Source organism: Balaenoptera physalus (genome assembly GCF_965194825.1).
Source record: "Balaenoptera physalus genome assembly, chromosome: 3".
NCBI lineage: Eukaryota > Metazoa > Chordata > Mammalia > Artiodactyla > Balaenopteridae > Balaenoptera > Balaenoptera physalus.
In genome coordinates, this window is record NC_138890.1 from 135179446 (window position 1) to 135203517 (window position 24072).

At 40.8% G+C, this 24072-nt stretch overlaps 1 protein-coding gene across 2 annotated transcripts; it reads right to left on the bottom strand.

Moving 5' to 3' along the window:
• Positions 1-317: 317 nt before the first annotated feature.
• On the bottom strand, positions 318-20333 carry GZMK (granzyme K). 2 transcript variants are annotated; one of them, XM_082455928.1, is made up of 5 exons: positions 9971-20333; positions 9547-9694; positions 4605-4755; positions 3572-3841; positions 318-2136 (listed from the first exon to the last, which is right to left on the bottom strand). In XM_082455928.1, exons 1-5 carry the CDS (start codon positions 10032-10034, stop codon positions 1975-1977), a joined length of 795 nt encoding a protein of 264 aa, XP_082312054.1. In that variant the 5' UTR covers positions 10035-20333; the 3' UTR covers positions 318-1974. The 2 variants fall into 2 exon arrangements, with proteins under 2 accessions (XP_082312054.1, XP_082312053.1); XM_082455927.1 differs by lacking the exon at positions 318-2136 and having other exon boundaries at positions 3212-3841.
• Between the last annotated feature and the right edge of the window lie 3739 nt (positions 20334-24072).

The window sequence follows — 24072 nt, forward strand, 5'->3', positions numbered from 1 at the left end:
CAAACAAACAAACATAAAAGAATCCTTTTCTATATGAATGTAACAAAACTCAACGGTGGTACTTGGAAATAAGTGCTATTTCTCTCCTGAAACCCAAATTAAATATAAAGGCTGAGATGAACCTTTTGGTTTCTGACCATTGAAGGAGAAGCCTGAAATGATGCTCCCATCGTCCACCACCACCCACTCAAATTGGAAAGAGTTACCAATCAATCACTGGACCACCACAGTCAAGGACAGCTGAGACCCTCAAGTGCTCCTACTGAATTGCACTTTGGTCTTCTGTTGTCAGTTCACATTGAAGGATTTATAAAAAACAATGCCAAGAACTTACTGTTCTTTTTTGTAATATGTTATTAAGGATGTTCATTATCAGTGGCTTTTGGATTTGAGCGTTTGTCAGAATCAACTGTATTGCTTTTAAACAATGCAGGTTTCCAGGCCCACCTCAAGCCTATTCAATCTGAATTTCTAGGCAAGGACTCAGAACAATCTATATTCCAAACAGTCTTCTCAGGTGATCCTGATGCCTTTGGTAGGGACATAGGAACCATGGCACAGTGTCCTTCTTAAGAGGATCATGGAAGAAAGTTCTGTTTTAGTTTTAGTTCTAGCACCAGTGGCCCTACTTCTGGAAAAATAGTTTATTTTTATTTCCTGGATACTGTAATTCATGTAACTGATTCTGTTGATCTTTTTGCGTTGACTCATGTGAAGCATAGAGCCAAATATGGCTCCTTCTAGCAAAAGTGTAGGGAGAAAATTATGGCACTTTGGATATTAACAACATTCCTATCTTCATCTAATCTTTCTTACTCTCATTTCCTCCTTGCCTCAATTTCTTCACCAAATTATTATTTATTTTAATTAATTAGTTAGTTAATTAAATGTATTTATTCATTTATTTGCCCTTTGACCCTCTTCACCCATTTTTCTCACTTCTTATCCCCCACCTCTGGCAACCACCAATCTAATCTGTTCTCTGTATCTAAGAGCTTTTTTTTTTTTAAAAAAGACTCCACATATAAGAGAGGTCATTTGGTATTTGTCTTTCTCTGTCTGACTTATTTCACTTAGCATAATGCCCTTGAGGTCCATCTATGTTTTTTGCAAATGGCAAGATTTCCTTCTTTTTTATGGTTGAATAATATTCCATTGTGTGTGTGTGTGTGTGTGTGTGTGTGTGTGTGTGTGTGTGTATACACACCAGTTTCTTTATTCATCATCCATCAATAGACACTTAAGTTGTTTCCATATCTTGGCTATTGTAAATAGTTCTGCATGAACGTGGGGGTGCATATATCTTTTTGAGTTAGTGTTTTCATTCTCTTCAGACAAATATCCAGAAGTGAAATTGCTGGATCACATTGTATTTCTATTAATTTTTTGAGGAAAAATTGTTTTTAATTTCATATTTTGTTTTATTGCAGGTATTTTTGTATGTTGCTTTAAATCCTGTTTGGAACAAAATCTGACATAAAAAAATAATAAGTACTATCTAAATATTTGTATAAACCTTGATGATTTTTTCTTAACTTGAGTTGGGGTGTTTGAATTTAGTGTTTCTTATTTTAAAAATACAGCTTAGGATGATCCAGCAGAAATCACAACATAAATCTGATTAAAGGTGATGCCATTACTGTCTTGTTTAATCACCTTTTTGCCCTTTTGGGGGAGTGTGCGTGGAGTCGGGCGATGTATCATTCCCTGTATCCTATTTCCATACAAGACAAGCAGATAGTCTTCTAAATTTTATTCAGAATAAGATCAGCAGAGTAGAAATACATCAGTGGTACATGTGAAAAAGAACTTGATTCCTTAACAAAATCAGTCCTAATGGGTCAGGAGTGTACCCTAACTGTGCTCCATTTAGCTACATTCAACTACCTCTGAAGATAAGTTGGCCTGTGGAACATATTATGAAACAAAAACAAAAACAAGCAACTGGTAGAGCCAAGAAAATCATGGGTAGTCTTAGTTTGCATGAGATGGGGCCAAGTTGCTTTTGATCCAAGCCTGGTATTTCCAGGTTAATAGGATGTAGATTCCAGGTTTCTTGGCATCACCACATTTACGACCTCCAGAGACTAGGGCGTGGAAGGCACCTTTGCAGATCAAGGGGCCCCCTGAGTCACCCTGGAAAGAAGAAAACGGGCAGATACTTGGTAAGAAGCTGTTGAACTTTTTCAACCATCAGCTGTTAATTACTCAAAGGATTATTATCTGGGTCCTTGGTTTCTTTGTGTCCTGCAGAGTGCCCGATACAGCCCCTGACGCAGTATAGATTCTCTGTGTCTCTGTCTCCATCCAGGACCATGGTTCTGTCCATCTGTCTGTCTGCCTCTCTTTGTCCATGTCCCTGTCTCTGTCTAAGACTATGTGTATATACATCCTTCGGTAATCAGTGACTGCTGAACTTTATTCACGAAGAAATGGGTAGACATAAAGTTTGAAATAACCCACTGAAATAAAAGAAATTTTCAAAATTATGAATTTCATTTTGGTGCTCATGGATTTGAAATCAAGTTGCTATTGAGACTGGTAGAAAAGAGCAATGTATTCAAGTAAATGTCTTCGTGGCAGGTGCTCTATCTTCTCTATCATTTTTTTCTATCGTCATATGATTGAACGTGGGGCTCTGCACATACCCAACACTTAGTAAATACTTGCTCAATGAACTGATTCTTGAGGACTCACTCTGACAACAAAACAATAAACAAAAATTCTGTCAAGGAAAGTGACAAGGTGATAGAGGGGGAAGCCTGGCCTTTCAGATAAGGAGCTGGCTTTCAAATCTAAAGAGCAATCTTTGCCTCTGCTGCCACTCACATCAAAAACTGCAGTACTTTGTGCTTGGCTGGCTGTGAAAACAGAGGCTGAGGGGGATGATGATCTTGGGGCACCGCAGTTACACATGATCTTTGTCATCATCATACCCTCCCCTTGATAATGCTTAATATAGTATAATGTGAATATTATATTGTATTTTAAAAAAAATTAGTAATCCATCTGTGCTAGGTAGCCTTCATCACCTGTAAACATGATCACCTATTTTTTTTTTTTTACTACCTCAGGAAACAGAAGATTTTGAAAAGCATGACTGTTGTTCCTTTTAGTCAGTTAGCAGTTAGTCAACATTATTTAAGAAACACATAATATATATTTGAACTTTTTGCATTTGAGTTTTAGAAGACCTGTCTATTCGTTTAAAGGTGGTGATGGTGGGGGGTTGAGAAGTTATCTTCTAATCACCACTAGTGACCTCAGAGTTGGTAGGCTTTCTAAGGGCGGTAATACTCCTCAGCGGAAGTCTGTAAAAGTTATCAGATATAGTTAACTATCCTGATGAACAAACACTTAATGAGTGTTTACTACGTGTTGCACAAGTACTTATGACGCATTTGCATTGGTAGATGAGAAAGCATAGAGAACACCGTGCAGGATTGGAGGGCACCTGTCTGGAGTTGTGATGTGATGTTCTCCACGCCTCTCCTCCTCGGTGCGGGTGTGCAGGTGGGGCCTGAGTGTAGCTCAGCAGCCTGAAGTGCCTGTTTGAGTGAGGAGTTCTTACCTGGCAGGAATCCTTCTGGCCTCTGGTGTCTCCTGCACATATCATGTTTTTAGTTATAATAGGGTCGTGGTTGTAATAACTTCGGCTGTTGCAAACTTTTCGACTTATGACAGTAACAGTGACTTCTCGCAGGGTATCAGAGGGCCTAAAACATTCTGGGTCAGTGGCTCCCCAGCCAATAACCTGGCATTTTGTTCCAGCTGTAATATCATTTTTGGCTCTTGGGTGGAGCAGTTGGACATGTTTGTTGAGTTTTGCGGCCGTGTGAAGCTGACAGATTGAAAAGAGAATAAATTATCATTTGTCCCCAGTAGTATCATTAGCCTGAGTGATGTCTGTGTGGTCCCTCTGTGCTAGGAGGGCGTCCCTCTTCTTGAATCTACTCTGGTGGTAGCCCACAGCTGCATCTGTGGTTGCTGCTTTCCTGAACACGCTCTTCGTTCCCCTTAGAGCTCAGTGACCCTGGGGGAGGGAGCTTACACAGAGCAGGAATTTTGCCCAGTCTCAAGCAAACTGGCCTTTGCTCTGCATTGGATGGTTTGCTGTGGAATAACATCCACAGGTCATGACTTTGAGGGCTGGGCTATTTCCTGCTAGATAGGACCCTTGAGTATGGTCTAGACTAAGTTTGGACTAGACTAAGTATGGTCTAGACTAAGTTGTAACTCACTTCTGTATCTCTGAAGTCACTTGCTTGGCTCTGTTATATAAGTGACTTGTATTTTTCACTTGCTAATGAGAAAAGCATTGGGGAAAAAAGCGTGGATCCTTGGGCCTGTTGGGATGTTCTCCTCCCATGTATGCGAGCATCAGAGCTGTTTTCACTTGTATAAATACAGCCCAGATGCATCTGTGATAACTTCTTGTTTCTCTCAAGGCAGTAAATGGAGCAAAATGGGCCCTTATAAAATATGTCACAATCACCTCGAACATGGGGAGAGTGCCAACAACATCCTTTTGTGTAGATGATTTAACAACTGAACTGTGCTGTATAAGAATGTAGGAGAAACTGAAGGAACGCAATGCCACATACCTCAACCAGCATAATATCATTTGATTTAGGATCTGATGTAAATCTTGGGAATCGTATGAATCTTTTAATCTCAAATGTTTGTTTGGAGGCCTCATTCTTTGAGAGAGAGTGTGCTCCTAAAACCACTTTGGAAGACTGGTCTTTGGCAAACCTAAGAAAAGCAAAGAGAATAGACACCACAGAATGATTCTCAAATCTTCCAGTGAGGAGTAGAAATGGTGGAGGGGGCCATATACCTACAGGAATAAGGGCCAGCTCCAAGATAACCTGTGTAGGATTAGGTGGAGTGACAGAGGTGTCAGTGGACCCAGTCATGAATGGATGATAACAAGGCCCAAACCCATCCCACTCCAATTCCCCAGCCTTGCAAAAGAATATCAGGACGTGTACCCTACTGTGGGGAAAAAGGAGTGAAACCCTAAGTGACTGAGATCAAGTTTACAATAAAGTTGTGTTAATTTATATAAAAATAAAGGAAATTATATTTCTCGAGTTTGTGGGTTGTGATTTATATCCACCATTGTTGAATTTTTTTTACTAAGGTAAAATATACATAACATGAAATTTATAACTTTAACCATTTTTAAATGGCTCTGAGGCATTAAATACATTTACATTGCTGTTCACCCATCACCACCACCATCAATATCCAGAAATTTTTCATCTTCCCAATGTTAAGTGTTTTAATAACTAAAAGGTAAAAAGGTACAACTCTACACTTGCTAATCTGGTATGTCTAAACCTCATCTCAGGGCGATATGGAGAAGTAAGGTCCATTAGATGGCTTTCAACTATACTCATATGTTCTGTCCCCTCAGTTAGAAAGATGATTTAGACAAGAAGGGAAAACTTTCCTCAAGGTGAAAAATCATTTGAAATTAAGACACTTTAGAGTTAGTAGTCATTGATAATTCCATTGTGGAGATTTAGAGGATAAAAACTGGTGAGTCAGATGAAGGAACAACAGGTTTTTTTTTTTTGAAATCTCTAGTCATATACAATTTTAGTACCAGTGTTTCAACAGTTGATCTGACTTACTGTATGTTGAATAAAATTATATTTACATCTAGTTATGAAAATATAAATTTTTTTTTGAGATCTTGACAACACCTTGGAGCCATTGGCATACTACAAAAATATCCCATTTTAATGTGTGTTCTCAGGAAACGACTTCAAATCCTTTTTTGGAACAAGGAGGGGGATAAAAAGAATTATATTTGTTTACATGTAACTATTTCATTGTCACGTGGAAAAGAGGGCAGATTACAACAAAAACACACATACCCAATAAACACACATATATACATATGAATAAAGATTAATAACAATTAAAAAGAGCACAGAAACATATGGAAAAAGGAATAAGAGGTTGTTTCAGGTTTGGGGAGCCAGTATATGGCTATGCCGGGGTGGGTTTGCGTATGGTAGGGCTGTGACTGCTGGGAATTACCGTTTTTTGGTTTCCACCAAAAGAGTTTATTCTGGTTTATTTTGGGAATTCCAGCTCTATTTGTTGAAAAGTTTGTGTATTGCAAAATCAGGATGGGGATGAAATTTCTCAAAGGATGTAGATTGGATTTCCCAGGATTGATTCAAACTCAAATTCAGCGTACTCACTAAACCCAAAGCTTTGGAGGGGAAGGATGATATAAAATCCCTGGGACTACTGATATAATAGAAAAGATGGATACATACATAAATAACTAACACAGGAAGGCTGGGAGATACAAATGCAGGACGTGGAAGATGAATTCTGACTAGGGGAAGGGCGCTGAGAAAATGTCTGTTTTTCCTTCATCTTCTACCAATTTCCTTGACTTGTTAATGGCTTTGAAGTGTTTTAGTTATTTTTGTCTCCACTGGGACATGTGAATACCAAAAACAACGCAAGCAGACCATGAATGTTTTCTGAACTTTCCATTTCTAGATACACTTCAACTGTAATCTGTACTACAGAGGTCAATTTTTTTCTGCCCACAGGATACCTGGAATTACCTGAGTTCTAGGATCCCACCTCCTTACCTAAATCCAGGTATGAATTCCCACTGAGGAGAAGTAACAATACTAGTGTCTCTTTGGCACAGCACAGTGTTTCTCCACAGGTGGTCTTTGGACCACCTGCGTCAGAATCATCCGGAGGTGTCTGGCTGCAAGGCACCTCTATAAGCCCCGTGCCAAGCCCCTTCAAGCCTCTTATTTCCTCTGCCACTCTGCCTTGGCACTGAGCAGTGTTTCTGCTTAGACCCATTCCTCTGGGTGTGTTAGTGAAGGAAGGGTCCCTATTTTTGGAATTCTCTTGCCTAAGAGAGGAGGGAATTACCTGGCTGTCAGAGATGGGCTGTCATGGTTTTATCCCATCAGCACGACTGGACCATGATATTTGTTCCTCGGTGATTACCATGGAAGGTACAGATATTAACATAACATTAGGTGAGATTTATTAAGTTACTGTAGTGTGCCAGGTTTTGTGCTAAGCATTTTACATATTTTCCCTCATTTAAACCTCACAACAGCCCTGTGAAGGAGGTATTATGATTATCCCCATTTTGCAGATGAGGGAATTGATGATCAGATAAATTGACAAACTTGAGAAAGTCCCACCGATATTAAGCGGAGGCTCTGGGATGCAAATGCAGGGGGGATTAAAGCTTCTTTGCTTTGAACCTGGGGTCTGGATTGGTAACCATTCTACTCTGGGAGGCTTGAGTGATTTGGGATGGAGTGAGGCCATGTGGAAGGGGCTGGGTTGGAGGGGGGCGGTTCCATCTATTCACTGGCTAGGCAGGTGAGAGGATGGGGGAGTGTTCAGTGGGAGAAGGCATTGGAGGAGACTAAGGAAGATGGTGGACAAGAGTTGGTGAGAGTTTTGCTTCTGATAAATTGAAAGGCTGAAAATGTTATACAAGAGGATTTTTTACTGGTTTCCTTTTATAATTGGCATGGCAACTAATAAAGGGGCCAAGAGACTAAGTGAGGAACTTAGCGTGGATGGGTAGTGAGAAGGGAACACCCCAGATTTGGCCCCCTTCACCATTTTGCTGAGAGAGGGGCCTGGAGTTAGTAAGCTATTCTCACAGGATACTTGGGAGTCCATTTGTGGGAAGCCACCATTGAACTATTTCATAAATATTTTGGATTTCATAAAGCTTTATGTTTTTCTAAGCACCAACCTGCCTACATTTTTACACCCAAGTGTCCTGTAGAGGAAATCTGATCCACATATTCTGCAGTTCTTTAAACTACAGCCATTTAAAATAATATTTATTAATAGTGTTTTTTTTTTTTTTTTTTAATTCCAAGACCTCTTTTTCCCAATTTTTCAATTTGGGAATCTATTTATGCTGAGTCAAGTTCACTTGACAAAATTTGAAATTCAACTTAATAATACTATTTATCTTTGGATAGCAATTTATGGCTTGTGAAGGATTTCACATACTGTGCATTTAGCTTAGCAAAAACCAAAACCAAAAAAAACCCCTCCCCTCCAATTTATTTCCTCTTTTCTATCCAGCATTTGTTCAGCATTTATAATAAATCAAGCTCTATGTCTGGGGAGGTTATAATCCGTTTGAATGTGTAACCACAAGCATATTTGAAGATGTGCATATTCTGAATTGAATGAACATTTATTGATAGTCACCCTCTGCTTAGCTGGTCCCCAGGGGACAAGTGCCCTAGAAAAGACAGAATTGATGAGGACACAAGGGTGATTTCTGTGACAGCAAGAACCCTGCTTAAATGAAGTAACCATGTTAAATCGGAAATTAGTGGCTTGCTATTTAGGAATAAAACAGAAGTTCTCACAGTTTGCAGGCTTCAGAATTTCTAATTTGTGTTCAAACAGTCTCATTAAAATGGGGCAACCAAACAAAATCCCCAAAATACGAGAAGCAAGTCAATTCAGTTGTTCCATTTAGATATAACTGATGCCTAGAGAGTAAATGATTATGGCTAAGAGGTTCTTAAGTGAAGTGCTGTCATATTTGTAAGGAAAGGAGAAGGCCCCATCTTTTCTTAGCTTATTCAGGCGAGAAACATAAGGAAGAAACATACAAACAAAAACCACCCCCCAAGCTGAAACAAACAAACAAAACAACAAAGGCCAAGTTAGTTTTCTATTGCTTTTCCTTTTGTGATGGTAGCGGCATCCCAAGAAGGGTTTTGGACATTTTTAGCTGAAGTAAGAGAATCACAGAATGAGAGGTTATAGTCTGTCTTTAGAAAAGCTTTCATTTTAAGTATCCCAGAAAAAATAACTCTCTCTCTCTCTCTTTTTCTTTGTAAATCATCTATACTTTTTTTTTTCACCTAGTTAGATTGTTGCCCCTTACAGCTGTGATTCCCAAACTGTGGGCCTCAGACCTCCGTGGTGGGCGTTGAACAGAGGAGTTAAGGTAAGGGGTCTCAAAACCCTATGAGCAAAAAAATAAAAAAATTAAAAAAATTAAAAAAACAAAAACAACAAAAAAAGAAAACTCTATTAGCAAATCAGGCTCCTCATACATATAACAGTAATAAGAGCTGCCACTTATTTGCAGCTTACTATGTGCTAAGCATGCTAAAATATTTAAATAGATACTATTTAATCCTCAAAACCGCATGAAGCAGTTATATACTACTATTATTATTTCCCATTTGTAAAATGGGGTGCAAACTCAGGTTGTCTGAGTTCCCCTAACAAGGTCAGGAATACTGCCGCTTCAGTTATAACTGTTGCTGTGTTCCCAGGCATTACAATGAAGGATTTGAATTTGTCTATTGGGTTGCCTAGATCTCCCAGTAAAGGAGAACTTGGGGCAGAATCGCGGATGTGTGAGAGGGTAAATAAACTCCAGCAGTTGGTCAGTTATCACAGAAGCTAAGGGTAGATCCAATTCTCTCCTGGGAGAGGCGAGCTTCTCTTCTAGCCGACTTGAGGAAACACAGTAAGCCTAATACTCACCGAGAGTGGCAGTGGGCTGCTGTCAGCACCCACTGCGGATCAATCAGCACCCCCCCGCAAATGTGATTGCCGCCATACTGCATGGAAGCCATAAATGGCCTGGAATGCGGTGACGCTTCTCTCCCTCCGATAATCTCCATGTTGAAACCTCCAAAAGAAAACCAAAAGATTTAATGCAAAAGATCTAAGCAGATTATTTCATGTAATTCTTCTTTTGACAGTCATTATATAATTTTTCAAAGATTAAAAAAAATCTTTCAGTCACCTAATAGTTATTATAATTTTACTGATGAACAACTGTATAATACATTACACTTTAGAGGGAGCTACATGGAAGTAAAACTTATTTTCGTTTATAATGTAACAATACAATCACTAGAAAATCATTTAATTCTCACATGTGGTAGGTACAGGAGATACTTACACTCTGGAGTTATGTAAGTCCCAGCTATAAAGAAACATAGAAAAAAAGAAGAAAACTTAGTCATTTCAATGGCTTGGATCTAAGAAGCCCAGATGAAATATTGTGACTGTATTGGTGAAGGAAGAAGAGTCTGAAGACTGAGTTTCGATTTTGCAGATTTAACTTTCTCACCACAAGTGTTCTAGAGGTAAAGTTTTTCACACCTAAGATTAAAGGTATATATCAGTTTGGGGAGTTTCGGAATTGTGCTTTTAGGGCTTTTTAGAGCAACGTATGTGTGCCATAAAGTACTCATTTCTGTAGTTAACCATTTTCAATACCTGTATAAGTATTCATGTTATAAATGGTGAGAGAATAAAAAATATCCAAGCCATAAGAACTTAATGAAGTTCAAAGATGTTCATTGCTCTAAAGTAATAATTACTATTTTTCCTGGCAGAAAATGATGCCTATCATATTTAGTTTCTCTCTATTTTTCATTTGCACATAGATTTATTATGTAGAGAGACGTGGAACCTTGCACAGATCACGGCTGCTTTACAATGAGGCTTAGCTAAAGCCTGAACATCATCCAGAGAAACCCATATGTTTTGTAGCAAATTTATTCCTAGTCATGCCATTTTCTCTAAATTTGACCAAATTTGGTTAAATTTTCGTTACATTTTTGGAAGATTTCATAATGTTATTAAAGGGGAACATTGGCAACATATTTTTAATTCTGTGTGTCTCTTTTACTCATTTTTAATTGAAAATGACCATGTGTTTATCCAGGGCCTTAATAATAATATCTTTTAAAAATCAAGGACTGCACTTTGTCACTCTCCCCAGGAACAGATGAAACACATAGCCAGGCTTTCTACTGTACTTTCTCCTTTACTACAAAAGGTATTTGACTTAAGATTCTACGAGATTCTGTTTGTGCTGGGTGCTGATCAGTACTGCAAATGTTATAAAATGAGTATGGATAGACAAGTCAGGCACCATGCATGACCCCAAACACTTTGCAGAAACACTGACCAAAATTTACCTTGAATTAACAGATCTTATTTTCCTTTTTCTAAGATATATGTGTCCTATCTTTTATTTTTTTTTTATAAAGGAGAGTTGAAATACAGAGCTATTTTTCTTGGCAGATTGCAAAAAACTCCTACTAAATTGCTCACTAGCATAAGACAGTGGGAATAATAAAAAACAATATTATACTTGTATATTCTACATTATAATTTAATGTGTCTTAAATTATTTCCAAAATTCTATTTACATGATCATTTATATGTTTTCATGTCTTATGTCTGTGAGGAAGGCAGGACAAACTACTATTTTTATGTTACAACTGAAGAAATAGGTTCAGAGAAGCTAAGTAATTTGCCTAAGGTTACACAGCATACAAGCTGGACCAAATCATTTGCCTGATCTGAAATACCTTGTATGTTAATAAGTATACCGCCAGAGCACAGAATTTGAGAAATATCCTGTTTGCACTTTACCAGGATGCAGCAACAGTAAAGCTCTCCTGCATGGTAAATAAGAAGAATTAATAAAACCAATGCAGAGTAGTGACTTCCTGTCTCATAGACCTGTGGGTGAGACAAGGAGGAGCCGGATTAAGAAAAGCCACAAACTTAAAGCAGATTTGTCATTTCCAGCCAAAGGTCCTCGTTACTTTTCAAGTCATTGTTGTCACTGTTGGTGTGCCTTGATAGATTCCTCATGTGCCACTTCTGCAAGCTGTAAAGTGGGCTTGATGATGCCAGCTCCCCACTGTATTGCAGTGATGTTGGGAACATAAGAAAGATAATGTGTGACATGTGGAAGTGATTTGAGCTGTGAGGAAGAAGTGAACTGTGTAAAAGACAAAGCTTCATTTTTGCCGGGGTGGCGGGGGGCATGTTAAAAAATCTCTCTGCTGCTTATTTCTGTGTAGTAAGGACTAATATCCACATAGATTTTTACAAATTGCTAGGCATTTTCAACTCTATTTCCTGGGAGGTGGCTGTCATTAGTCTTGTTTTGTGGATAAAGACTTGCTGGAGATTACTGACATAGCAGGTGGCAGATCAGTTCTTAAACCCTTAGGTGCTGGCTCCAGGGTCCATGTGGCTTTCAACCTGACCACATGCCTGCCCTACTTTGAGAAGTTCTGGGGCTTAGATGCTCTAAGAGGCAAGCTGGCTGTGCAGAGGGAAAAAGGATTTAGCCATATACACTGCAATTAGACATGGTGAGATTTAATTCAATTGGGAGGTTTTTTTTTTTTCTTTAGAATTTTTGGGGTTTTTTTCCAGACGGTCTCATAACTCTTTCTTGTAGCTGACCTGGAAAATTCTGAGAATCATGTTGGTTTATAGTAAGGAGCTATTTGGTTTGGGCTTTAAACCGATGCAGGGGTTAATAGTATCATTTGTTGTAACATTCAGGACCCTGGATTTGAGAACAGTGGGCTGTGTAACATGATGAGCTCCAGCATCTAATTTATTTCTTGGTGTCGGTTTTTGTTCTGTTGAGTCTGCTGCGGGGAGAGCTGTGTTTGCTTTGGATGAATTTTGCAGCAGCTGTGCTGGGCTGAGCAAGTGTGAGGCGGTGCTCCGAGCGGGACTGCTTCACAGGTCAGGGGCCTTGAGGTTCTGCTTTGCTGTGTTGTGTTCAGCTGTCCTTATTAGCTGTTGTTGGGGATGCTGATTTTGAGCCCCGGGTTTTTGTTTTCCTCCATCCCTACTCTCTCTCTTGACCCTTCTGTGTTTCGAGAGACCCATACAGAGCAGTTGTCTGGAAGCTCCAAAGGCCACGTGTGGTTCTCTCTGTTGGGCTTCCATCGCATTCATTAGCCACGCCCTCTAAAGCCTTGTCACTCAAAGGTTGACTACCAGACCTGTGCCGGTGTGTGACCTGTTCATTACCCATCTAGGGCAAGATGAGAATAGAAATTGAGAGACAGAGTTTAGAAGCTGTTACAATCATTTATCATGACTCTGTACTAATTTATTTTATTTAATGAAATGTAATTTAATGTCTGTCCAATCTAATCATATAATAAGGCATGCATTTTGTATGCCTTTTTCAAATTTTAATTTAATTTTCCTACTCATCTGTGTTTTATTGTATAAAAGTATCAGTCCACGATGAATTGAAACAAAAACCAAACAAATGAACAAACAAACAAAATTTCAAAACGTACCTGGTCTACCCCGTGGGTAGTTTGAGTACTGCTCTGTAGACACAACTGCAAAGCATGTCTGTTTCAAGCCCTTCCCATTTCTTCCCTTTTGACCTCCTTTGGAAAGTTTTCCAACACCAAGGTTTCCAAGACTCCCATGGCTGTCCTGCGCCAGGCACTTGAGATCAGGATTTGGCAGAATTCTACTGGGTCCTTCCTTTTTGACCACCACCCTCTGGGCCTTGGTTTCTGTCCAGTAATGATTTAGCTAATCTGATAAATGCATCTGCTAAGAATTATGATGAAACTATGGCAGTTTTGAAAATTGGAGTAGGGAGGGTTATTGGGGTGCTGTATGATGACATTATGTCCAAAGGTGCCCAGAAGACAAATCCTACTTCAGATTACAGCCATTCCTTCCATGAGATTCCATAACATGGATGAGCTTGAGAACAACTGCAAAGGAAAGCAAAGTATCCCTTGACTCGGACCTGAAGCTTTGGACTTAACCTCAATGTAGAGAAACTGGGTAAGCCGAGCTGGAGCATATGGAGCCCTGTCTTTTCCTAAGCTACTTCATTCTAAATACTTCCGAGAACTGCTCCATGATCTCCCTCTGGTGGAATGATGATGGTGATTAAAGTAGGATGGAGGGAAATTTGTTTTATATTTCTCTGCCTTTTATTTATTTATTATTATTTTTTAAAATAAATTTATTTATTTATTTTTGGCTGTGTTGGGTCTTCGTTTCCGTGCGAGGGCTCCCCCCCCCGAGCTGCGGCGAGCGGGGGCCACTCCTCATCGATGTGCACGGGCCTCTCACTGTCGCGGCCTCTCTTGTTGCGGAGCACAGGCTCCAGACGCGCAGGCTCAGTAGTCGTGGCTCACAGGCCCAGTTGCTCCGCGCCATGTGGGAATCCTCCCAGACCAGGGCTCGAACCCGCGTCCCCTGCATTGGCAGGCAGATTCTCAGCCACTGCGCCACCAGGGAAGCCCCCCTCTGTCTTTTAATCAGAACATATTTTGCATATTAATTATCTTCCTTTATTAAATATGAGTATGTTTCCTACTCACCACTATTGAGTTAAGTAACACAATAGTCCTTTAACCTCCCCCTGCTTTACCCCTCTCCAAGTCAACTATGAAATAACTGCAGTGGATGAGAGGTACAACGGGTGAGTATGGACGGTATCTTGGCATAAGGAATAACCACATGAAAACAGCTTGAGAATTTGGCAGATGGGAATTTCCCAGTACACCTGGAGCTGGCTGCCTGGCCAGACACTGTCCTGATCTCAACTTTTTCTCCAGGCCTCAAGCTGCCCTTTTGTGACACTTCTTCTTTTCCTTTTCTTCTTCAGGGTGCTTTTGATGTTCATTTTCACTGAGTTGAAATGTTATGGGAGGGAAAGTCCCACATGGTGTGGTCCTGTGATGTCACTGGACATAAGGCAGATCACTCACACTGTCTGTAGTGTTTGTCCTAAAAGATTTACACATGTGAAAATCCTTTCAACAGGGATGACTGCCAAAGGAAGGTTTGTAGCTCTGATCTCTCTCCCAGCAACAGACTTGTAGGGCCACTGGCCTTGCACAGAGGAATTGAGGACTTGGATGAACCTGGTGGGGCTTTGGGGAGAAAACTGGGGTCCATATATAGTCAAGGGAAAGATGTCAGGGGAAGAACTTGGTGATAGAAACCAGAAGAAATGTGGAAGCAGGAAGGGAAAGGAAGGAAATAAATAAATATTGTAGAGGAAAGAAGGAAACAGTCAATGGAGGATGGGAGGCCTTACAATGAAACACTTCCATTTATATTTGAACATCTCAGATACTGTGATGTGTCCCAAGCCAAATATATCATCTTTTTACAATAGAAACACATCTGTTAAAAGGAATAATCTTATCACATTGAAAGCAATTAAGTTGTTTAAATGAATCAGATTGGTTTCATAAAATAAAGTCACAGCAGGCAAACTAGTAGTTATTTCAGAGAGGATGATCAGATTAATTCATAAGGGAAACACAGTAAATGCTGTGGCCAAGCTGGAACTCAATAAATCAATTGATTCAGTATTCCTTAATTTTTCACTTACAATGAATTCAAGTAGAAATTGTCACACAGTTCTAAGTGTGATAGAAATACTTTTCCCAAAGGCAAATGATTAACCAAACAACACACAGACACACACACACATTTGCACATTCCCCTGCCCCACACCCACTGATCCCTAAATCCCTATCCTACTCTTTATCACAAATAAATTCCAGGTGGATCAAAGATTTTCTATGAAAAATGTGAAACCATTATAAACATTAAATGAAATGGTAAGTTAAAAGCAATGTTTGAGAGAGGAAGACATAAAGGAAACCACCAATACATAGGAGTATATAAAACTTTGACTTTTGTAAGGCAAAAAACATCAGAGGTAATATCCAAAGATATATGATAAAACATTCCCCCCAAAGATAATATCTTTAGTATATGAAGAGCTCTTACAACTACATCAAAGAAAATAAGAGTAATAATAAATGAGCTTGATGATGAACAAATCAGTATAAATATAAACAGAATAATGCTTTAGTTAAATTTCCTTATTAGGGACCTAGCATATACATAATATTTTTTAAAAATATTGATGATTTTAGGATAGAAAATAAAGCACATTTCACATTTTTGCAAGTCTTAGTAAGTAAAAGTTTGATGCACTAATGGCAAACTATAGCAAGTGCTGATAAAAAGACCGCCAAGCTGAGAATAATCTGCTACATTCACATTGTTAATTGACAAGTCAGTGAATGGGTTTTGGCAACAATGTAATGATTGTGCTTTTTTCTTTTAGATCTTGAACTTTGTAAATCCTCTTTCCTTTCACAACTTCCTTAATTCACCTCTACTTCTCTCCAAAATCCAAAACACATATTTTCTCTTCTCACCAGAATTTCAGATCGCTGGCCTTCTTGCAATTTAGCCACGTCCACTAGCTTTCTTGTGGACACATCTGACCTCTTTTCAGTCTAAACGAGATGGTCATGTTAACAAGATCCACCTATCTGGAATTCCCTGGCGGTCCAGTGGTTAGGACTCTGCACTTCCACTGCAGGGGGCATGGGTTTGATCCCTGGTTGCAGAACTAAGATCCCGCATGCCTCAGGGCGTGGCCAAAACAAACAAACAACAAAAAAACCCCAAACAAGGCCCACCTATCAACTCCAGGTATCATGCCTCCTTAACCTTCTACTGTGGAACTGCCCAACCCTACATCTCCCTTCCAGTTTGCTTTCTCAGATTCTAGCTTAAAGAATTCTGCTGCAGAAAATCACAGGACCCTAGTGGGCTAGCCCACCAGCTCAAGAGTAGAGAGTTCACTGTACTCTAGAAATCCTCTCACTTATCTCCGTCATTCTCTAGATCACTGGCCACAATAGCCTTTCCAGACGCTATCTTTCCCAAGCCCCCCTTTCCCTCCATCACTTCACCTTCTACTTCAGAAGTTGAAGGTGAACTCTCTCTTTTTATTTAACTACTCATCTTTTCTTCCTGGCCAAGCAGGAACACCTCCACAGAGGGACACCTCTATTCTTCTCCTCATCTCCCAGGGTCTTTATTTCTTTATAAAGCAACTTAAATTTCTACATCTCCACTAGCTCATTCCTTCAATAGCCATCCATCCATCCATCCACCCATCCATCCATCCATCCATCCATCCATCCATCCATCCATCCATCCATCCATCTATCCATCCATCCATCCATCCATCCATCTCTACATTAATTTTGTATGCAAGCACACAGACCTATCTATTCATGAAAGATATTCACTTGAACATGTTTGATCCTCAGTTTATCCTTCCTTTCCTTTCATAATCAGAGTTCTTTCTTTCATAATCAATTTCTTGCTCTCTTGTCATCCCAACAAATTGTTTTCATTTCTCACTGCTAAAACACGCTATCAGTGAAACTTGTGGGCTCTTCTCAGTACTCATTCTCGTAGATTTATCTGCATCTTTTCTTTCTGCCGACCAGTTTTTCCTTGAAGCATCCTCTGCCCCTGACTCCTGTCATACTCTCTGTTCTGACATTTTTTACCCCTTCAATCACTATTTGTCTCTTTACTACCACTTCCTCTTCCTGTTCTCCAAATTCTCTCTATAAGTCTCTTCTATTCTCTTAAGTCCAGCCTGTTCCAAAGCAATTAAACACAGTTAAGTGTAGTTCTAGTCTTCAGGACTTCTCAGAGCCTTTAAATGCTAATGTGTATTGTTAATACCCAAGAGGATATGTAGGGATATAGTATGCTCAGTGTCTCAGACTTGTTGGACTAAAGAACATTTATTTTCACAGAGCGTATCAAGGGACATGGATTCCTTAGACCTCATGGTGGGAAACCTGTGTACAGTTTCCGATTTTCCACCTTGATCTCTCTTCATAATATTGCTCCAACAACTTTTTCTTCTACTCTCTAGCCTTCTTACTCTCAAGAGGGAATAGATTATTTTCTATTCACCACCTCTAGGCCATCCAAGCACTTACCTTATTATTCAAGTGCTATAGGAAGTGCCACCTTCTCCATGAAGTAGCTCCTAATCATTGCAGGTGGAGGTGCTTTTTTCCTCTTCCCAAAGCAAGAGGAACCTTTAGAAGTAATAGTTAACATCTTCATAGATGTTATTATGGTGTTTATCTTATTCAGTCTATTCATCTCCGAGATTGTCAACTTCTTGAGGACTGTGTTTATGCACTTTGTACCTGCAAGGAATGCTTTCAGCTGCAAGTAATAGAAAACTCAACCCACAGGGACTTAAACAACAAGGACATTCACTTCCTCATGTAACAAGGAGCTCAGGGGTAGCGGGGCACCAGGGCTGATGAATCCAGTGGCTCAGTGTTACTATCAAGACTCAGGTGTGCATCCTCAGTCCTCATGTTCACTAACCTCATGGTCCCAGGTGTCACATCTGGCTTCTACAAGGTTAAAGGGAAGGTTAAAGTACACAGCTCTTCCTGTAAGTGTATTTTAGGATCTCACATCTTTTCTACAAGCATGATGGCACCTCTCCACTCCCACATGTAGTTAGACGGAACAAGATCACATGCGTTCCCCAAACCAGGGGATTTTCCATTGGACTGGCTTAGACACATCTCCCAAGCTGGAATCTGGATCATCTTTGATGAAGAATGGAGACTTGAAAAAATAGGGGTTCCATTAGCAAGGTGGGAATGGGCAGAAGTAAATTTCTACCTTAATATCCTGTTCAGTTCCCCACAGAGTGCACTGCACATTCTGTAGATTTGCTGAGTGAGTAAAAGGATGGACAGTGGGGTATGCCAAATAATGTGTTTAGTCAAGATTTTAGACCTCATTACCCATCTACTACCTGTCCTGACTCTCTAGGAGGAAGATTCAAAATTTGAATTATAAGGAGGAATATTCATAGGTGAACATTTATAGTTGTTAATTCTGTATTTGAAATATTAAAGCTTTTACACCCTCCTCCCACCCCCCGTACTCTTCACACCAGTAGTATCAGGAACGAGGAATATAATAGAACCATTTTGAGTAAACGTCTCCAAGGGAATTCACAATGATAAAATCAAAACATAAACATAAAATAGGTTTTAAATTAAGATTTTCGTTGTCTCCATCAACAAAATTATAACGTTGGGAAGCTTCTCTTTCTTTTTCCTCATATTCAAGATAGCAACCATATTTCATTGTAAGTGATATGATGCCAGTAGTTGTATCAGTCTGTCTTTTAATTTAGTATTTCCTCCAGACATTCTTTGAACATGTGTCAACAGGAAAGAACATGTTTCAAAATCCTCTTCTGCTTATTTCTCCCTTAATAAACAAAATGAAGTTTGAAAATGTGTCTTTTGGTTCTCTCTATGCTTTCTAAAATTCGGCAAAAACCAGAATTATCAGAACTGGTCAAGACCACATTCTGAAGCAGGTAAAACTGACCGTGGGGACTCTTTCATCTCCACTCTCAGAATTCCTACTTCTCTTAACAGTCTTCATCTGCAAGGATCTATTGTCAGCAAATACCCACCGACATCTCATAGCTCAAGAATATTTTAAGGTGTTGCTACTTTACAGTGTATTCTCATTTTATTTAATGTTTCTTAAATAATTTTTTAAAAACCTCTAAAGATTCAGAAGAAGCATCTCTAATGATGAGCTATCAGGTATGGATTCAGGGATGGAGACAGTTTGGGTAGAGAATATTCCTTGTTCCGATTAAGTCACATCTCATAGGCATCACCTACTCTGGGTACATAACAGGCTGGCTCCAGGAATGACTTTTTTTTTTTTTTTTTTGCATATTGTTGGGTAATTGAAAAGCCAGAAGTTCCTGAACTGCTGCTGCCAGGGAGATGTTTAAAACAGTCACACTACAAATGGCTAAGGCACATGTATTTCTGCCGAGTGTGTGTGGGTAAGTGGGAAGAGAAATATTTGTGTGGGAAGTGGCCAGAGAAATATTTTAAAGTTTGTACTTCAATCAGAGAGTGCTTTACTCACTTAAATATCCCTATGAAGGAGCAAAGAACACAAAGGGTGAGGGCTCCAGGAACAGCGTGGGCTTCTGGTTCACAGATGGCACCAACACACACACACACACACACACACACACACACACACACACACACACACAAGCCATTTCCAGGTACTATGTACCAAGGGTATAGGAAGCTGGGCAGTGGGGTAACCCGGTATTAGGAAAGAAGGTCCTTCTCTAAGTGACGCTTCTGTTGTGTTACTCTCAGACACCTGTTGTAAAAACAAAGTCTCATGCATTCAGAAGTCTTAGAAAAGTGACAGGATCCAAGCCAGCAGGTTGCAGCCCCAGCTGACAACATGCAAAGAGACCAACCCAAACCAAAGTCAAGGATGCTTGTTGTGGGATCTAAATCAAAGTGCAAGGTGTTCTATATGATGAGGAGACTTTTAATAATTCATAGTTCAGGGAAGAAGGAAAACTCTCCTAGTAGACCTATCAGCTTTCCATCCCAGACATCAAGAACACTGTTCACTGTTCATTCTTCAGGCTTTTATTCTCACATTGTTGTTCTGTGAAAGTGTCAGAAGAGATACAGAGAGAGAAGAGATGGGTGATGAGAAAGATTGTGTGCGTCCAAGTGGCCAATCCTCTTGGGGAAAAGGGTCAGGAAAATTGATGTAAAATCTCTGGGTCAAAAACCAACATATGGTAAACCTGTATTTTATTTAAAAATGATTTCCTGGGGAAAGTCTCTTCATTCTCAAGTTTTAAAGTAGTAATAATAACCATTGGCAATAGTTGGCATCTTGAGCTATATTTTAAACTTATTAAATAAAGGTTACTCTTCTGATGGGAAAACAAGGAATAAAAGAAGTAGGCAGCCAGCATTTTGCCAAGTGTGTCAGAGTGAAGCCAAGACTCCATAGCAATTTAGCAATGAAGGATTAGTCCCTGCTGAAATTCACTTTACAGACCACGAATCAAGCCCTGGACACAAAACAAAATCAACATGGAACGTACACAGAAGGGTCATCACAATGCGGACAGTGCAAGTAAGAGACAAGGGACAATTCAGACAAGTCTACAACAGGGATTATTCTGTTTTATCCAGTTCATTAGTGAACACAAAGTTTTTACCTGAACTCTCACCAGTAATACTATTTTAGTATGTATATATATGTTCATATATATATATGCTTTTAAAGGTAACTGTTTAGTAAACTTGATACAATGAGATACATCCTTTTATAGTCTAAAATCTATAGGTAAAGAAAGGTAAAGAAATAGCCAGGTAGGGTTACTTACTCATAGGGCAGAACAAAACCCACCTGAGTTGGAAGTCATAATTCTGGTGCCCACAATGTACTTCTTTCAGGATGTTGTTTCAACAAAGCATCTGCTTGGGCTACAAGTGTTAGAATCACAGGATGTTATTGCTGAAAGATACCTGTTTCAATCAGGGTCTGTCAGGAAATAGAATCTGACCCAAGTGATTCAAATGAAGAGACTTTAATGAAGGGACAACTCACAGAGATGTGGGCAAGGTACGGGGCCCCAGGGATATGCAACTTCAGGCAGCCATTGCTGCTCCTGAGAGCCCAGTGAGAGCTGAGCAGTGGAGAGCGTGCCCAACAGAAGCTGTGGGCCTGGAGAGATGCAGCTTCTGCCACAGATGCAGGCTGGAGCAGGCAAGGAGGAGGGAAGAAATGCCACGGCCCCTCTCTCCTCTTCTGACCCTCTGTAGGTGCCTGCCATAGGCCAAGCCCACCCAGAAGTCAAAGGGCAAGGGAGCCGGGGTAACGAAGTCCACAGAGGGCATGGAGCAGGCAGGAAAGGGCAGAAACTGGATTTGGGGTGGGTGGGGCGAGTGGCGGAAAACCACACAGCGCCTAGAAATCTGTCCTTTGTGCTCTGACGGGAAATGCCAAATTCTTCCTTTGTCTGGCCATAGACGGGGCCCAGGTGGGCAGCATGCATAGCAGGCATGTGACTATATAAAGCAGAGTACACCTGCTAGAGGTAAGAGTTCATTTGTTAGAGGGGAGCAGGCTGGCTTCCCCAGAAAAGAGGTGGCCTCTTTCCATGGAAACCTGGTGCCCCAGTGCTTACGGCATTCAGTCCCCGTCAGTCTCTAACCATGCCAGGAGAGGGGCTGGTGCTTCCCCAACCATGAACACTTAGAGGGGAATTCTGCAGCTAGCTTGTGGCATCCTAGAGTCTGCAGCCCCCCTAATGCCAGGAAAGACCAGCCTCTCCCAGGCATGAATGCCCAAGCTGGTGGGACCAGGCTGGAGCTAAGCTACTGACATGACATGTCACTCTTGTGTCCAGTCTCTGATCACAGCAGGTAAGGAGCTGGTGCTTCCTAATCATGCAGCCCGAGGTCTAGCTCTGTTTGGCTCTCGGTGCACTGCTCTAGGATGGGTCATGGGGAAACCGTCCCCATCTCCCCAGTGAACTCTGCTCTGGCAGATCTGGTGCATGTGTACAGCTTTGCCAGTTTCCATTGTTTACAAGAAACCCAGGCAGAAACCAACATAGTGTGGGTGGCAGCAAGGCTCCCACAACAGACTTGGAGAATCCCCTAGTTCCCCAGAATTCCAACCAAAATCTCGTTTAACCAACTGCATGTCAGCTTCTGAGGCCAGGCTGACTGTGCAGTACTCATCTACGTTGCTTTGCAAAAGGAGATGGTCAGTGGGCTGCATCTTGAATGTTGTGTCTAGCAAGTGTGACGTTACTGTGACACCTCACCTGTGGCTGGCGGGCAGACCTCATGATAGGACAAAGGATTCAACAGGAAAAGCAAAATAGATGTGTCCATTACAAAACAGTTGCACAAGTGCCCTTGAATATATTAGTAATATTTATTTGCAGTGCATTGCAAGTTGCTCAGTTATCTCCGTATTTATTTCTGATCTCTCTGCAAGTTATTCAGTTATGTCTTTAATCCCTTCAGCATAAGTAAGGTTTTGACTTCCATTCATTTTGTTTGGGGGAGGGTATTGTGAGAAATTGGCTTTTTACTGTTCCACTGAAGCCCACTTTGTCAGGGATCCAAGTGGCTATAGCAACAAAATCTCCTGCTGACTCTTCCTCTAGACTCAATCCCTGAAAATTAGTTGGAACAGATTATAGTGAGCCCTGCGAACGCATCTTTTGGTTTCAGAGGGGCAGTGAGCTGGAAGGTTCATCTGTTCTTTGATCCTCTGTGACTTCTCTGATCCTGTGAGTCCGTGTGACTCATCTTATTCCAGGGCTTGTTGTTTCACTGCCTTTGAAACTGTTGGATTATAATAAATAAGGCCCACTCCTGGCTGCCTTGACCTTCAGCCTTGAGGCTGGATTATGCAGACCCCAGAGCCCCCAGAGCCCTGGACCAATGCTGAGGGCTCTTTCCACATGCATGAGATCGTGTCTATAAAAATAAACCACTTTAACAATTTGGGTTTAAATTGACTTTTTATTGTATAAATCAAGATTCATCCACCCCGCTCTCCCAATAAGTAATGGAATCAAAGTGTTTAGTGGGTGGAGACACAACCTGAGCTTCTGTAACTTCCTGGAGACTTTCTCTATCCCTTCTTTTTCCACTGTGTACATCCACTTGGGTGCTCTGAGGAGACCAGAAATCACAGGGTCATGGAGAGCTGGGGCAGAAAGGGGCATCTGGTGGAGGTCCAGCCCAAGGTCTCAGCATATTTTGAGAGCTCACTACTTACCATGCGCTGGCTGGGTGTGCCAGTTTAACCCTAGGAAGTAGGTATTCTCGTGTGTGTTTGCATCTGGGGAAATCAAGACTTAGAGATTTCAAATGTGCTCAGTTTGCTCTGTTAAAAAGTTGTGTACTCAGGATTCAAATTCAAGTGATCTGACCCCAAAGCGTACTTTTTTAGCCACTGCTCTATATAGCGAAATAAATCTGCTGCTTCTACCTCGCTTTAATTCCTAACAGCGGAGCTAGGAGTCACAGGGAGTGGTAGGCGTAGAGCAGGAGGGGTTGGTGGGGGCAGAATGCACAGGGCAGAAAGGAAAGTGATCTGATAAACTCTTTCGCACTACTGTGCTTGTGATGTAATGCCGGAGCTGTTTCTGGCATTTTAACTTCAGAAGAGGGCGAAGGGAAAAGAGCATGCCTGCAACCACGGCTGCCTGAGAACTCGGCAGGGCGGGAGGATGCTGGGGGCTGGGGACGGCTGTCTCAGTCACTGTCACTTGAGGGTTGGGGTTTGTGAGGCTGTCCCTGAAGTTTGCTTACTTCTTTTTAGAGCCTATGCCATTTCTTGAGCCCCTTGGATGTCCAGGACCTGAGGGAAGCATTGTGAATATCACGACAACGATCATAAAATGGGTCCTGCTCACCGGAACTAGAGGGCCCCCTGCACGTCAAGAATTGTGCTCGGAGTGCAGAGATGCCAAGTTGGGTGAGGGGTCCATTCTGG

Bases quoted from the DNA above. Each gene is read 5' to 3' on its own strand.
- GZMK (XM_082455927.1), bottom strand. From the start codon at position 10,034: ATGACTAAGTTTTCTTCTTTTTTTCTATGTTTCTTTATAGCTGGGACT. The intron at 4,756-9,546 runs GTGAGTATTAGG...TGCTTTTCTTAG, and splicing joins GCAGCCCACTGCCACTCTCG to GTTTGCCAAAGACCAGTCTT. The intron at 3,842-4,604 runs GTATGTGGCATT...TCAATCTGTCAG, and splicing joins ATGATATTATGCTGGTTGAG to CTTCACACGGCCGCAAAACT.